At 40.4% G+C, this 16,724-nt stretch overlaps 1 protein-coding gene across 1 annotated transcript; it reads right to left on the bottom strand.

Annotated features, from left to right (window-relative positions):
* Nucleotides 1-3,121: 3,121 nt before the first annotated feature.
* On the bottom strand, nucleotides 3,122-14,702 carry kiaa0232 (KIAA0232 ortholog). Its single transcript, XM_085349746.1, has 8 exons — nucleotides 14,422-14,702; nucleotides 12,023-12,585; nucleotides 11,637-11,777; nucleotides 8,204-8,273; nucleotides 8,022-8,106; nucleotides 4,542-7,893; nucleotides 4,295-4,403; nucleotides 3,122-3,867 (listed from the first exon to the last, which is right to left on the bottom strand). Exons 2-8 carry the CDS (start codon nucleotides 12,257-12,259, stop codon nucleotides 3,851-3,853), a joined length of 4,011 nt encoding a protein of 1,336 aa, XP_085205872.1. The 5' UTR covers nucleotides 12,260-12,585; nucleotides 14,422-14,702; the 3' UTR covers nucleotides 3,122-3,850.
* Nucleotides 14,703-16,724: the final 2,022 nt, after the last annotated feature.

Genomic DNA, 16,724 nt, shown 5'->3' with positions numbered 1-16,724 from the left:
ATCAAGTCTGACAGAAGCAACACTCACACATGGGATAATCATTTATCTCGTTTGGTCATCTTATTAACACACATTGGGTTTGTTTGACAACCACAAACATCACATTCATTTTATTCTGTTACATTAGAAATATAAAATCTTAATGTGTATGTGTGGATAATCTCATAATGTTAAATATTTAGTCACAATTCTTCAGTGCAATGGATAAATTATTTAAGGCTGTTGCTGTTATATTAGCCTTTCAAAAACCAGCTAATAATGTGTTGGAAAACCACCTTTGGTACACAAAAGTATACAGGATCTTAAAAACATTGTCCGCAAGAATAAAAGCTGCAGTCTGACATGTGCTATAAATACTTAAGCAGTTGGCAGTGCCTCACCTGCTCTCTAGTGTCACCGTGAGGCTGACGAGCTAAAATGTAACGCTGCTCCTATTTCCTTTCAACACTCTAGATCAGGGGTGGGCAACTCCAGGCCTCGAGTCCAACACAGCTCCTTGATCCAACACAGCTGATTTAAGTGGCTAAATTAGCTCCTCAACATGTCCTGAAGTTCTCCAGAGGCCTGGTAACGAACGAATCGTTTTAATTCAGGTGTGTTGACCCAAGGTGAGATTCAAAACCTGCAGGACACCGGCCCTCGAGGCCTGGAATTGCCCACACCTGCTCTAGATAATGCAAAGACACAGGAACCTACAGACTGCATTTTGGTTTAATCCTTTATTATGTGTTAAGAAAATCCACAATGAAACAAAAATAATTTACTCAGGGTGAACATGAAATAAGAACACAGCTACGCAGGATACATAGGGTTCAGGAACATAGAGAAGAGGGAGGGCAAAGGAGCATCATCTACTTGGGAATGAACAGACGAGGAAAACTTGGGTTTTCTGTGCTGGATATGCTGTTCAGAACACAGCGCAGTTGAAAGTTTGCTTATAAGAAGTCTCTCCGAACACATAAACCCTCTCTGAATGCGTTTACTCGTCACGTTTTGTTTCAAACACAGCCTATCAAAATGGAAGAGTTAAATACAGAACTCCCAAGTAAGTGTTTTTTGTGATTTCTTGCACACATTCACTGACAGTTTCACACACACACACAGTCATAGCATTCTTTCAATCACTTTAACCTCACTCGTAAGTTTATTTTTTTTACCCATAATAATCCAACTAAAAAAGATGGAGTGTGATGTTTGCATGCTGTATTTTTAGAGACATTCCATAAGTTTGTTTTTTCTGTCCCATGTGTTCCTCACTCAAAAGCGATCCACATGCAAAAGTAACTAAAGGACATTTCTCCATATTCTCTTCAATGTTTCCATGCGCCAAGGTATTGCATAGGACTTGGGGCTCGTGGGACTCCCTTCCACATTGCTTATGCAATTTACAATGGCTTAGTTCTTTTTTCCCCCTTCCTAAAACTACAGCTCTAAATTAATGACAGTCACCTCTGCTGTTTGGAAAGAACTCCTGTCAATAATTTGTTCAACATTTGAAGAAAATGTTTTACATTGATGCATCAATGCACTGCCACAGGTCTGAGTGTAGACTATGCAGTATGCTTATATTAAAAAATTCCTGAGTGTCTCAAAGAAAGGTGACAAGACCCTGAAGTTAAGTACCTTCCATTCAGCTACTTGGGGGGCCCTTTTTTAAAATCAAGCGGCATTGGACTAAAACTTTGGACCTTCAAATCTTAATTTTCTACAGAGCCATGTCAAAGCCATGCCCAAAATAAAAACACCTTTACCTGCGACAGTGCATTACTGTGTACACTGCTGACATGTACCCATGACAGAGGGATGATTTTGGTAATCTGTGCTTCAGTTTGGGGTATGATATGACAACAACAACAAAAAAAAAAAAATTAAATATGAAAATAAAAAGAATATATACACACTGCTACTATCCTCAAACGAGAAGACAATAAAAGATCAGACAGAAAAACACCTTTTAGGAAACATGCTTATCTGCAAATATTTTGGGGTTTCAAAAGCAAAGGTCACACAGGGAGGCACATGTGCCACGACAAATTGGTAGCCAATTGGATCAGGGTTTTAGTTCAAGCTAGGCCAAATTAATGAAGGTGAAGCTCACCATACACATATTTAAAAAAAAAAAAAAATCAACAACCACTCATTCTGAACCAGTAGTTTCACAAGTTCTATGTCAACACACACACACACACACACACACACTACTTAATATTTCATTTCAACATGATATAGTGAACACCAAAAGATAAAAATAAAATAAAAACAAAACCCATATGGAGAACAAAAAGCATTTGTACCTTAGTGTAGTTACGCCTTTTTTTAGATTGAACATTTGCCCCACCACTTACACTGCTATCAATCTGTTTAGCTGCAGCAGGGAGAACCAGTTTTGGCCTTTCCGAGGATGGATAGAAAATGAAGACATGCTACCTGTAAGTATTTCTCCTTCTGCTGTTACAGGAGAGTAAGACAACAGATAGGTTTCATTAAAATAAAAATCCAGCCAAATTAACTAGGAAGGGCAAGTTTTCTATTAATTTTCTTATAGGTTATCTGAGGGACAACAAATAAAATTTTTGTCATCTTTAAATCAAGAGTCATATAATAAAACTGCAACTTCAAAATATTTTGAACGTATTTATAGCACCAATAGTGTGTACCATTAAAATTACAAAAGAAACAGAGACCCCCCCCCCCCCAAAAAAAAACAAAACAAAAAAAAACCCCACACACGCTCTCTCACACAACCTCCCACCCCAAATAAACAAATAAACAAACACAAAAAAAAACAACAACAACATCTCATTCAATTGCAATGCAGGTCTCTGGAGAGAAAAACAAAACATTAAAAGAAAACAAAGACTGTAGTCATGTCTTATCATGATGGGTTATTACCCCAAATCAAACGTTGCCCCCCAGTGTCTTTTACAGCATTGCATTTTCAAGTAGATTATTAGTATTTTTTGCCAAACAAAAAACTCATTTGATTTCCTTATTTTTATTCATTTGTTTAATATTTTTGCGACTCACAAACCACACTATATCTACTGCTGGATTCTAAAAAGACTATCACCATTCCAAAAAAAAAAAAAAAAAAAAAAAAAAAAAAAAAAAATCTCTCACATGGGGAACAGAGATTCAGAATGAAGCTGCACACATTCTCTACTTCACATTCAGAAAGTCATCCAAACAAACTAAACTTTTAAACTGAACTCTTAAAAGTCTTATGGTGTCATTCAAAGAAAAAAAAAAAAAATGTTGTATCGTCTTTCTGAACACAATCTTGTAAGTAGAGGATGCGATAGCAGTCGTTTTCACACAACTACAAAGGAGGAGTGAGGCTGGACAAACATACCGAACAACCATTCAAAGACCACCAACTACCAGAGACCTAATTCAAAAAGCAAAAATGGTGGTAACAAAATGGACAACAATAGAACAAAAGATTGTCCCTCCTGATAACTGTGAGACTTGAAAAGGGACCAGTGTACAAAAGAATCAACCCAAACAAATTCAAAAAAAAAAAAAATGCCTAAATGCTTAAAAATGCACATCCGCACATGGCATCACTCAAACACAGAACATATTTTTTTAATTTTCCTATTTTTGTTGATCCGATTGTTGATTACACAAGGTTTTTTTTCTCCTTTTTTTTTTTTTTCTCCTTTTTTAAAGTTAGAAAATGAAAACCAACAGGGTTTATGCATTGTGGGATTTGGAGGGGCGTCTCAGAAAAAAAATGAGCCTAAATTAGGTTTTCCAGCTCTGAGATGACCCTGAATCATTGCTGGTAGAGAGGTCCAGTCACAAAAGGAGAGGAAGAAAGGTTTCCTCTCTGCAACAGGTAGAATATTCAAATGTTGCTGCTCCCTGGAGAAGGACAGAAAGAAAAATGGTCAGATTCTTAACTAGAACTAGACTAGACTAATGCTACAAGCAGAATGTCTCTAGATACCAGAGTAGCAAAATTGTAAAAGAAACAACTACAGTTTCGGTAAAGCAGACAATTATATGCTGAGAGAAAAACTTAATTCCAATAATCTCCCAAAAATAAAATCCCCTGTACAAGATCTTCAAAAAACTTGTCTCAAAGTCAAGTTCATTGAGATTCAAACTTGTCCACGTGGCCTCATTCTCAATTATACACAAACTTAGCAGCCCACGCAACCCACCCAACCAACGGGGTGATGACTATACCCCATCAGACTTTTACAGCTGAGAGGTAAAAAGTTGTTTCATGTGTTCTACACAATAATGGCATGAATAAGATAAGGATCTAATGTTTTCCAAGTTTTACCTGTGCACTGAGATCCAGGGAAGAGGGGGGAACAAGTTGTGTTCTGCCACCAGCACTCATCTTGCTGGTTCCCAGTTCCTTCCTGTTCACCTGTATTTAACAGAGAGAACTAAATAAAACAAATACACAGTTAGTTAGTTGTTTGTTTGTTTTTAAATCCGTATTCATCCAACAGATTGATTTCACAGCAAATGACAAAACACCGTGTAGAAATTGACAATCAGAAATCATTTGAATAAAGACTTACCTCTGCCACATCTCCAATAAAGTCGTAAGCAATCCCATACTTGGGAATGTGACCAGTTGGTGAACACGAGCAGAACCGCTTTTCTCCTGAAGATTCGTCTTTTTGAATCTTGGTGACTGAAGTGTCCGTCTGTCCACCTGCACTGGTAACAGCTGCTGCTGTTTTGCAGTCTAAGCAAATCTCTTGCTCAGCGATTGGCAGGAGGGTACTGGAGCCCTCCTGTGAATCCAGAGAGGTCTGAGCACTCTTCTCCATGCCAGACTTCTTTAATCTGGGTAAGAATTTACCAGATTCCAGTTCTGACTTTCCATAATAAGGGCCCTCGCACTCTGCGTCCTCCTCCAAAGGTTTCAGGTCTGCCTGAGGATCATCGAAGACGTCAACTGGTGCTAGGATGGGAAAACTTGTCTCCTCTTTGTCAGACTCAGCCTCAGAATCACTCGCTCCACCAGGGGACAACTCAGAGGCAGATATTGGTCGGAAATGGGTCCTGGGGGAAATACGAATGGCCCTGTACTGTGTCCGATTGATGCCATATATTCGAGGGTGAAAAGCTTCATTCTCAGAGTCTGAGCAAAGAATAGATTTTGGCTTGAACCCTGGACTGAATGACGCCATATCCTCAGGCTCAAAGGAACACTCAACATGAAGGACTTGAGAGAAGGGACTGTTCAGGTTGAAGGATGCAAATGGGTATTCTAAACCTTGATCCTCACTATGCAGGCCTCCATAAGATCCAAGCAAATCTTCATGGAAGATGAAAGAAAATCCCTTATTCAATCCATCGCCACCTCCTCTAATGGCCTGGTCACTCTGCCCAAAGGACACCAGTGGCCTCCACAGGGGCCTGTGCCCAGGTGCAAAGCAGCTGCTTGTGTTCATGAACACATCAGTGCCAGTGATGGTGAGCATATCTGAGCCTGAAGCAGATGCAGCTACAGCAGCGCACTGCAGCAAGTTATCTTGGGCATTACTTGGTGGCACAACAGCCCAATTCTTATCACCGCTTAGTGTCTTCAACTCTCCATATACCCCTCCTAGGATGAACGACGTGCTTTCCTTGTCAGAGTTCAAGTCCCAGGGCTTGGACGGAGTCATGTAATCCCCAGCACCATCTAACTTGGAGAGTTTGTTTTTGGCCAAGTCCTGCTCTTCTTTCTTGCCTTCCCACAGGTGGTATTCTGACCGCTGCACTGCTTTTTTCTGAGGTCCCTGAATTGGAGCTCCTTTCGCATGCACCTCCAGACAGCTGCAGCAGTAACCACCTGACTCCTCTGAGAAGAGGCCCTCACTGGATTTTTCTGCTCTTTGACGTGACGTTACAGATTTGCTGTTTCCAATTGCAGTCCAAATGTCTTTTATTATCCCTGAGGTGTAGTTATCACTCTGTTGGTTTGTGTTGTCCGAAAACATGCCGGTGCTATACTGTTTACTCTCGTCCTCTTCCAAAGCTATACCACAAATGGACTCCAATTTAGATTTTTTGGTGAAGGTCTGATTGGATGCTGCGCTAACACTGACCTCCTCACACTTACGGCCAGAGTCTTCTTGCAAAAAATCCAAGATTTCATCCTCGAGATATGTACTAGTCAGAGGAGGTATTATACAGTTAATCTCTTCACTGCCAATTTGAGCAACATCTTCTGCTGGAACGTTTCCTTGCTCATTATCAGAACGAGTCTCCTCCGAATGAGACCACGGACTGCACGTTCGCGTTGATAGGTTGGAACAGTGTTCAGTTTCGTCAAAGGCACTATTTTTGGTCCATATTAGCAAACGAGACTGTTTATTTGAATGTAGGTCGAGACAGCTACTAGAATCGGTGTTGTTTTCGTGACCAACGGTGAGTGAGTCGCATGGAAAAGGAAAAGTAGGACTGTCGTACTGCAGCTCGAAAAGAGAGAAGCAGGATTGTTCACTGGTGGCTTCAGGAACGGGGCACTCCTCCAGATGTCCTGACAGTTTGCTCAGTGTGAATGAAACACTATCGAGGAGAGGAGAGAGACGGATGGGAGAGTCTCCTATGAAGCTTTCTCCATCTATATCCTCTGAAGTAGATGGTGAATAACATCCCCAAACTTGCGCCATGTTTTCAAGATCCTCCATTAAATATCCAACAGATCCTGAAGCTTCCTGCATTGCACTTTTCCCTTGCTGCTCAAGGCCATCTAACACTAAACAACATTCTGCCTCAACGTCTCTTTGCTCTTTGCTTTTCTGTCGAATCATGCTTAAGATCCGACTCTCTTGTATTGAATCTGAGGCACTAGTATCCAATATGGATTGATAAATATCTACTTCATAGAAGTGAGTGAATTCAGACAGATGCTTGTCATCTAAATCTCTACTATCCTCTGGCTGAGGGCAGCTTGAGGTCCCAGTGAGTTCAGCAGCTTCATCGTCTGCTTCGCCAGGCCCTTCTACAAAGTGCCCATCCACAAATGAGCCTGCTGCTAGGTATGCTCTCTGGTACTCATTGGCGATGTAGATTCCCTGGATTCTCTCCGGCAGCCTCTCCATGTTGGTTGACAAGGAAAAGCCACCGGGAGAATCTACCTTGCTTCGATATTTTGTTTCCAGCTTGCTTTCTCTGCTGCTGAAAGGTATGAAATACTCTGTTATGGGCTCAGTGTACCAAAGTGGCTCCTCCATGTATTCTTTTCTGTTCCTGGCCTCAATTCCGGACTCTTTTGCTTCCACCCAGCCTGGATCTTTACGAATCTCTTTCAGCGGTCTCTTCCCCTTTTTGTAAGGCTGTGGTTGCTTGGCAGTGCCACCGGTGGTGCCACTACTGCTCCCTCCAGTGTTTCTTCGCTCTTCTTTATCAAGAACCTTCACCTGCAGCTTCACTTGCCCACTGTTGCGTGTTCTCCTGTTCTTTGCAGCCTCCCTGGACTTGTGCCTTATTCTAACTGCCTTGCTTCTTGATGACTTTGAGTCACCCTGGTTCCCACTTGAGCTTGAGCCTGCCTCACTAGAGCCAGAAGACCAAGATCTTGGTCGGTATTTGCCCTCAGATCTGTGTCTCATCTGTCTCTTAGAGTGGACAGTAGGTTTCTCCTCTGCTGTTGCACCACTGTGATATCTGTTTTCTTTCTCCTTCTTGCCTCGTCGTTGCTGGCCTCTCTCGCTGGTTACAGTAGTGATGGTACCACACGCCTCTAGGTTTCGCTCCTTTGCAGCCTCGCCTTCACTGTTGCAATCTTTGGGGGAAGAGGTGTCTGTGCTAGTTTGTGGGGCTGCAGAGGATGAGGAGCTTGAATACGTACAGGCCTTAGCCTTGTTCCACACTGTCATAATCTCCTGGAGACAAACAGATTTCTCTGACAAAGGAGGAAAGGCTTCATAATACCTGCAGATATAAGAGATGAGGAAATGGGAGTTACATGCAATTTAATTCAAATACAACTGCAAAAGGTCACCTTTATTTTTTAGTAAAACACACACTTTGGATGAAAACGCCCACATTATATAGCTTACATTTCCACCTGGTCCTTTGAAGAGGGGGACTCAACACGTTCTGGAGACTGAGAGCCATCAGATTTCCTTCTAATCTGTTTTTCCTCTGCACAAAACATTAAACACCAAAACATCACATTAGAACAATCACTTAATGTTTTTAAATGAAATGATTATAGATTTGATAACACAGGATATCAAACCTTTCTGTTTGTTTTGGATCTCCTTCAGTTTAGAGCAAAGCTCTTCAACAAGGCTTTCAATTCCAGAGTTCTGCACAGATGAAAAAGACAAAAAGATTAGAGATGCATATTTTTATACTGTACTTAATAATTCCCACAACGACCCAATTTTGGACAGCAAATCTCAACAATGAAATTTATCAAGATATTGCAGTTTTCTTGCTTGTTTAGTAACAATATAAACTGTTTTATAAAAAAAATATTTGTCATACATGGTTCAAAACAAGAAGATTTTAATATTAAATAAAGTAACCAGAATTAATGCAAAAATTATAGCTTTTTAATTATTTCATTCAGATGGAAGAAAAAAATGCCATCCAACCCTGCCGGTCCTTCTTTTAAAATAGTAATTGCTCCCGTTTGTTAAACTATGAATCAACTGTGATTAACCACAATATTTTAGAAAGCCAAGTTCCGTAGCCAAATGAATCCTAATTAGTGCTGTTCCTGTTAAATTGAGAAATCACTTAAATAGAACCCATCTGACAAGGCAAAGTAGACCAAAACATCTCAACACACTCTACATCATGTCACAAGGCTTTGGGACTCCAGCAAACCACGGTGAGAGACATTATCCACAAACAGAGTAAACACAGCTGTCTGGATGCATGCTGTCCAGGATACTACAGCTATGAATGGGAAATAAATATATATATATATATATATATATATATTATATATATATATATATATATATATAAAAATTGCTCCTGCTGAAGACTGAAGATGGACACACAAAGTCATTTCACTGCGTGATATAAAAACATGTTGTACAACCAGGCTACGAAAGAGGATGCTAGCAGCTGGAAATGCATGACCCAAATATAAACAAATGATTTGACCAAGTGTGGTTGAAGCACCCGCTAGTTCAAATTTGTAGGACAGGAAGAGCAAATGCTGAATGGAAATTACTAATGCAGCTGCATGGTAGCAACATAGGGGTGGTTGAAACGTCTGACAAGGTTGATTTCATTTCGTTATTGCTAAACAAAAATGTTAAGCAGTTATTTTAATACTTCTACTTAAAACTTACAGAAAAAAATAAAAATACTGGCAACTGCCAGTGCTACCCCTCAGCCTGCTAGCACACACATCTAGGTTTGCTGTTATTGAGTTCACAAGATTTTCAGAAAACATGACCTTGACCTCAAAGTCAGAGGTCACTGAGATTCAAAATCCCAGATTTTTAGTAGATTGAAAATCCAACATCCCCAACATTCTCAAGTTATCGCATTCACAAAGTTTTTAGAAAACTTGACTTATTACCTTAACCTTGAGGTCAATGTCACTGGGATTTGAATTGATCCTAAAAAAAAAATTTGACACCTACGGTATCAATTTCAAAATCCTATGTGTCTCATTCAAGTTATCACATTCATTTGGTTTTCAGAAAACTTGACCGAGGTTGAGGTCACTGAAAATCTCAGATTTTTTGGGTGTCCACACCAATCTCCCATCTACCCACCAGGTTGGGTGACAAGGATATCCCATTAGCCTTTAAGGCCAAGAGGTAAAAATGAGAAAATGATAATAAGTTACTAGAAAAAAAAAGGATGGGAAATGCTCTTCATTTACTTATAAATCCTGCTGCCTGCAAGCATCAATAAAATGTTGATCAGTAATTTTTCCCACGCATTTCAAAATATTTTTGGAATATTTGACACATTTTCTTGGAATATTATGATGTAATTTTGAGGCTCTAGAGTCCTCTCTTACATGGAACAAGGCATAACCTTCCCAAAAGTGGCTAGCCTAGAAAAATTACACTAAGACCCACTGCAGGCCTTACTTGCCTGAGTCATGGTCGGCATTCACGACAATAAAAAATAGACAGTGGGAAAAAAAATGGCACCCATTGAAAAGTTCCTTGGTGAAAACCATTGCCATCTAATTTGCCTGAATTAAAGCAAAGAGTGGGCCAAAAGCTGTCCACAGCAATGACTGCAGTTCTTGCTGTCAAGGGTACCAGAGGCAACATTTTTAATGCAACATGCAAGTGTGACAAAAAATGGGAGAAAACAAACAAACAAAAAAAGCACAATCCTGCCTTAGATAAGACTGCAGTGTTCCTAACACTACTACTCTTACCCAAATGAAAGAATGAAAAACACAAGATGGACATAACTTGAGCCAACTGAATTACAAAAGCTCAGGCATGCTCAGAAACAATTGTTCTATATTTAGCTTTGGTACAGAAATGCTTTCAAAATGATAGAAAAAAAACCCAAAAAAACCCTCCACTAACGATAAATAATTGACTTACGCGTTTTTAACAATGTGCAGTTGCTACATATACTGTTACAATACACTGCTTCCTTCAACAGTTGAACAGAATGTGAAAAACAGTAACTGTAACAAAAACAACAACTTGTTTAAAATGCCAGCTTAAACCAAGGAGTCAGAGCAATGAGCGTGAAACAAATAAAAACAACCATTTCTCAACAGTTTCACATATTTGTTGTTCATTCTCCCAGACAACAAAATTTCTTCCCATACCACTTCATTAAAAGGAAACCAAAGTTTTCTCCTCCCTGTGTTTCCTCTTGCATCATTGTGCTAATGCTGGTCAGCTGACAACCCACAGACTCTGCTGCAATTCCGTGCACTGTGTACTAGTTAAAAAATAGAGTGCAGAGTCCAGTCCCCAGGGAGGAGCTCCACACTCCTCCCTCTTGCCTTGCAGATCCTTCCCCCTTTCTCCTTCCAGCTATTTACACTGTGTCATTCTCAGCTGAAGCACACACCCCTTACTACAGCTGACCATACATGAAAATGCCAGCAATTTTTTTTCTGCTGTTTTTCCCCTTCATAAAAATAGAAATGCAATCTAATTTATACTTGTGTAATACCTTAACCCCTTACACAAATTATGTTGATTTTGAAGGTTATTTAGAAGTCAGAATAGCACTATTTTATGTTCAATAAAAACTTAACTCCTGACAGTAATATACCCCTTCTAGTGCAGACTAATAGAAGGTGTGACCATCCAGCAAAAAAGGTGACTATGCATTTTCAATACAGATCTCCATTTTACACTGCTTTGGCTTCACATACTGACATAGCTTTATTCACAGTCTATCCACTGCGATTCAATCAATCAGGAGCTGCATGACTGCACCTTAACAAATGACAAGAATACTACAGTAACAGATTCCTTACATAATTAGCACCACCATGTCTCTTGTATTCAGACTGCTTTTCATTCACAAGTTTCCCAAAAAAATGGAGTCAGTGACAGTCACCGACAGGTTTATCAGGTTCCAAAGCAACAGTGATTTGAGTTCATCACTTTAAACCACAGAAAATAAAATCATTAAAAATAAAGCCTAAGTTGTGTCATAATGAACAGCTGAACAACCGCAGAATTACAAGAGCCAAGTAGAAGAAAGCTTACTTCATCAGATGCAGAGCGGAGACATTGCACAGCGGCTTGCTTCTTCATTTCCTCAAGACTCAGATCGGTCCCTCCCTTCTTCTTGCTCTTGCCCCATTTCTTCCCCGTTCCCTTCTCCCATCCCAAGAAGATGTCATTTTCCTTTCGCACACAAACCAAGAAAAGTCAATCACAAAGCATTTTAAAATGTAAAGGCAAAGAGCAAAACTCAAAAGATTCCTCTTTTGAATCAGTGGTACAATTGCCAGTTGAAAGAAAATCCACACTGTGAACCTCTCCTGGCAAACTGACTTATTCCCCTGATGAGACATTTTTATTCCTACACCAGCAATGAAAATAATTGCTTTAGGGTAAAAGAAAATTTATTTAGATTTCTGAATTCTCACCTGGTCTTGTAGGTCATAATCATAACTGTCATGCAGGAGAAGACTGAGAACATAGCGGGTGTAAATCATGGCATCAATCCCGCACTTCTCAAGCTCCTGGCCTAGCCAGCTTTGCACTGGACCCAGCGAATGAAGCAGAGACATCTTTGAGGCAGGCAGGGGGCCCACAAGAGGGTAGGGGCAAGAGAGGTTCTCAGGAGGAGCAGGACCGTCTGAATCGGTGCTCACTGGACGCATGGGACCTCAGGTATTGGCCATTCTTGGGTAGAGCAACATTATGACAGGTATTTATTGTTGGGTGGTTGGTGGAGAAAGGTGCAGAGGCGATTAACCTATCTGAAAGAGGAGGCTGTCACTCCAGCAGTACAAACTACATGGGGAGACATGTAGAATGTTTTTTTTTTTTTTTTTTTTATTGCTTTGAGCAAAAAGGGGGGATGTTACTCATCAGGCATGGCTTAATGCTGCTGATAGATTTCAGCTTCTGAGCAAAACACAAGACGTGTTTGCATTTTAGTCAGAGGGGTCCATTTTGTGGCTACGTCTTACTTCACCGGCACAACCTGAAACAGAGTAAACAAGTTTCTCACATATATTTTCAATGTAGAATGCAAGAGAGCATAGCAAAGCAGCGTGAATCAGGACCTTTTTTTAAATAAAATAAAAAAAAATACATGAAGACACAAGTTTGCTCCTTTCAGCTGAATATAAGATGCATTTTATGGAGGAAACAAAGGAGCATTTAATGTTATAATAGGTTCAATTGTAGCATGTGTGTCAGATAATCAAATCTTTAATTTTTTTTTTGTTTCTATAAAATCTTAACAAGTATGCCCAATCTCTTTCAGCAGAATAAAAAGGTTTGTTTTAAGCAATGTTGCATTTCCTCAAAATATAGCCGACTGTGACCCTTCACATAATTCTCAAATGCTCATGCTATTCAGGTCTGCATGCCATTTCCCCCAGGGATCAATAAAGTATTCTGATTCTGATTCTGATTTAAGTGACAGACAAAGTGAAACATGTTTGTAGTGCAGGGCATGAAGAAATCCTTCCTGTTTGACTACTTTTGTGTATCACGATCACAAAACATCCGCATTGTTTCATGACTAATATCGCCAATAAGTTCTGTATTAGCGACAAATCCAACAGCTGAGTGTAACTGCGGGCAGTGAGCAGGGGAAGGCTCGTATAGCAGCGGTGGATTAGGACACCGACGTGAAGAGCAAATGGAGGCTGCGGCGATTTGATTGGCTCCAGTGCTCGTCATTCAGCGGTGGTATATTATAAGTTACGACATAAAAAGGTCGAGATATGAAGCCTTAGAGCTTGTCATCACGTGATTCCAGCGGCCGACACCTTTATGTATAAGAATGTTTATAGAAGTGCAGATGGACAGCAGCTGAAAGGTTAGCTAGCTCGAAAACTACTAAATATGGCTGACCAGTATCTCCAACCCAGCTGTTTCTTAAATGCACACCATCTCCGGCCGGCAGTTAGCTTTTCACTGCACGACACCAGACCAACTTTATCCAACAGTACTCAAATTATCCCACATGAGAAACAAATGCGTGCCGCTTTAGCGGGTTTATTGTGACTTAGCGCAAATATTAACTGACTTAACGTCACGCCGTTGAGCTACCGAGTGCGGCAAAGCAACTACAGGGAAATCTAGAAGAATATTTAGTATTAGTCAGAAATGTCATCACCATGCCAATATACCATTTAGTCTGGCATTAGCCAACAGCTGTGGCGTCAGCTAACGTTGCGCAGACTTATGCTATAAGAGTCATTTTGCAGTCAAACAGCAAGGTTAGCTTGACCACCGACCTTTAGCTAATAAGCCGTTAGCCAAGTTAGCTGCCGACAGCTTCTCATTTTTGGTCATAAGACGGATTTTAATATTAATGCGACTACTACCTAGCATACATAATTATAACGAAGTGTTTGTTTGATTTGGTTCGTTTCTTCTTTTTTTTAAATCTGAAGACTAACGCTACTGAAGTGGTGAGCAGGTAAACGGAGCTTGTTTCTATACGGTGACAGAGACCTGACAGTTCTCTATTAAATATATCAACACGCTAACATTTGAGCAACTTTCTGTAACACGGCACATGAAAATAGCAAGCACAGAGTCAAAACAAAACGGAGATGCGTTTTTATTAAAACCGAAACAACCATTACATAAGGTTAGCTACGCTTGTTGTTGTGACCGAGGGGGAGGAGGAGCGCCTGCCCGGTAGCCTACAGAGGACTTTCAGACGTTTCCCTTCAAAATTGTGCGTCATATCGTCGTATATAGGCAAAGCAGTAAGCTGCTTAAGCATGAAATACAGAGTAGGAACTAGGATATTTCAATGCGAAAAGAAAACTTCCATGTGAGTCGCTGGTTTACGTACCTGCCGTTGGCTGAAGTTAAGAGAAGCAGCGAGAGGGGAGCGGCTATTTCTCTCCCGCTGCTGTTCCGAGCTCGAGCTCTGGAATCTGTTCCAGTCGCATAGCTATCATGGACGCCGACAGAAATGGCGCTGTTTTCACGTCTGGTGCGTCTTCAACAGCGTCAAGGAAACTGGCGTCATTCGGGCTCAAACATCAGAGAAGGTCATACTGTGTCGAGACAGAATGCGCAGAGCCAAAATGTCCGCTGAGTAATGGCAGTTTCATTTAGAAACGGATCCCAAATGCACCGCCCTTTGCGTTCGTATCCAAGCAACAACGCAAACCGCTGCTGATCCTGCTCGTATGGGTTGAACCCTCCGCTGGGGTATTGCATCAGAAGGCCATCTAGTACTGTCAAAGGCGGGTCTGACGGGGTGTCCCCCACGCCCCCTGAAGGGTAGTTTCAGTTCCGGCGTCCCCCCACTAAAAATTGCTGTTTTAACAAAGGAAACGCCAACATTCACTGCGTGGGAATACAAACTTGAGTTGAAACAAGAAGAGAGAAAATCACTGTGTCCTATAGTAAAACGGATGATACAAGTTAAATGCAAATTTCATTCAATAATGACGCCTTCTTGTCTGAGTTCTAAGAAATTGTAGATATTATTCAACAAATTTCATGTACACATTTTGGTACAATTAAATAACATTGTTCACTGTGACATGCTGTCTCGTTGTCATTTGAATGCCAATAATGAAGTAGTGTACTCTTAATTTGACACTTTTTCATAATATGTTTTTAATAAAGCAGGTTAAGTCTAAACTGATGCAGAACTGATGCAGGTGATGACCACGCTCAGCATATTTATCTGTATGATTCACAAAAACAAGTACATATGTCAGACAGTTTTGACCTTTTGCTCTTATCAATATGAGACAGCTGGAGCTTTATCTCATACTGTCTACCATCACTGGTTTGAGTGCAGCTTTTGAGTGTCACTTTTACCACTATTACTATTTATAGCTCTGCCATTCAACAAGAAAAAGATTTAATATTTAGGATTTTGTAACAAGAACAACCAGCATCTCCAGATTACTGCAAATAGGAAAAATTATGGTTCAGTGGCAGTAGTGTGTGTCCACTGGCAGTCATGGATCGCCCATCTACGTGCAGAGAGCATTTGTTGAGAAATGGCGGCGGTGTCAAAAATATGTGATGCAGCCAGTCCCACATATTTTTCTATGTGTTGTTATTAATCCATCAGCCAACTGTGGAGAAATTATAACATATGAAGTAATAAAGTAAAACTGAGTGTTAAAAACAGCTACTGTCTGTAGTTTTCATGCTGTATTTTTTTCATCTTTGATGGGTTTTTTGTGCTTTTCTCTTCTACTGTATGTGTCAATCAAGTATTCAACCAATGCGCAGTGTTGTCCACATTAAGCAATACAGTTGAGAGCATGCTCATGTTTGTACAAATCCCCTCTCTGTAGGCAAATACAATCACATAATCATAAGACTGTGTATTTTGAGAGGGGGTTGATGGTGCTTGTTCTATGGACTGCCTTCTAATAAGGATCTATAGTGTGGCACTCTTTATCTGACCCCAGGGGTTATGACCTTTGTGCTGAGACGAGCCAAAGCCTATTGACCAGCTGTTTCTACCACCATGTGTGCAGATACACACACACAGCACAGTCTGCTTCAATCAGGTTAGCACTAATGGTGAGGGAGCACCCAAACTGCTAACTGTGACTACATCGTAATAATCACCACCACAATATTCCAAAATTAGCACAATTCAACATCAGACTGTGAACTTGGCAGCTGGCAAGTTAATGTCCCATTTGAACGTGTTGGAGAACTGTGTTGTAATACATAACTTTACCAGGGAAGTCCTGTAAAAATTCAGGTATGCAAAGCTAATGCACAACAGCCACATATGAATTTCTGTTTTGTCTGCAAGAGCACTGGGGCTAAAAAGTCAAATTCATATTGACTTTTTGTCACCTGGAGACTAAAGCCATGATGAAGTATTATAAGTTTTCAGCAACATTTTGTGCACACTGCAAATTCAAGATGTTTTTTTTTTTTTCATTGTTTACTTTGTTCACTTTTTTTGCCTTTCCTGTTACATGATAACATCTCATGAAAGCCTCAGCCATGAGCACGGCAGCAGTTTAGCTCAAGGCTGTTTGACATCTTCACACGTATCTCATCACCAAATTTGCTCAGCAGCAACTATACACTGCCCAAACGATTTGTGAGGATTAAAATACACAACGTTGGGCTTTGTGGAAAGTACGGTTTTGTAATACCACA

Source organism: Diplotaxodon limnothrissa, linkage group LG3, assembly GCF_057381915.1.
Source record: "Diplotaxodon limnothrissa isolate DT_005_m linkage group LG3, D_limnothrissa_male_GT1.1, whole genome shotgun sequence".
NCBI classification, from domain to species: domain Eukaryota; kingdom Metazoa; phylum Chordata; class Actinopteri; order Cichliformes; family Cichlidae; genus Diplotaxodon; species Diplotaxodon limnothrissa.
The sequence above is the reverse complement of the archived record's forward strand: the minus strand, read 5'-3'. Positions and strand labels throughout refer to the sequence as shown.

What these genes read in the sequence shown, in the direction of transcription:
- kiaa0232 (XM_085349746.1), bottom strand. Translation starts at nt 12,259, where the DNA reads ATGCGTCCAGTGAGCACCGATTCAGACGGTCCTGCTCCTCCTGAGAAC. An exon ending in ATTATGACCTACAAGACCAG is followed by an intron (nt 11,778 to 12,022) that starts GTGAGAATTCAG and finishes TGTGTGCGAAAG; the next exon opens with GAAAATGACATCTTCTTGGG. An exon ending in TTATTGGAGATGTGGCAGAG is followed by an intron (nt 4,404 to 4,541) that starts GTAAGTCTTTAT and finishes TGTTTTATTTAG; the next exon opens with TTCTCTCTGTTAAATACAGG.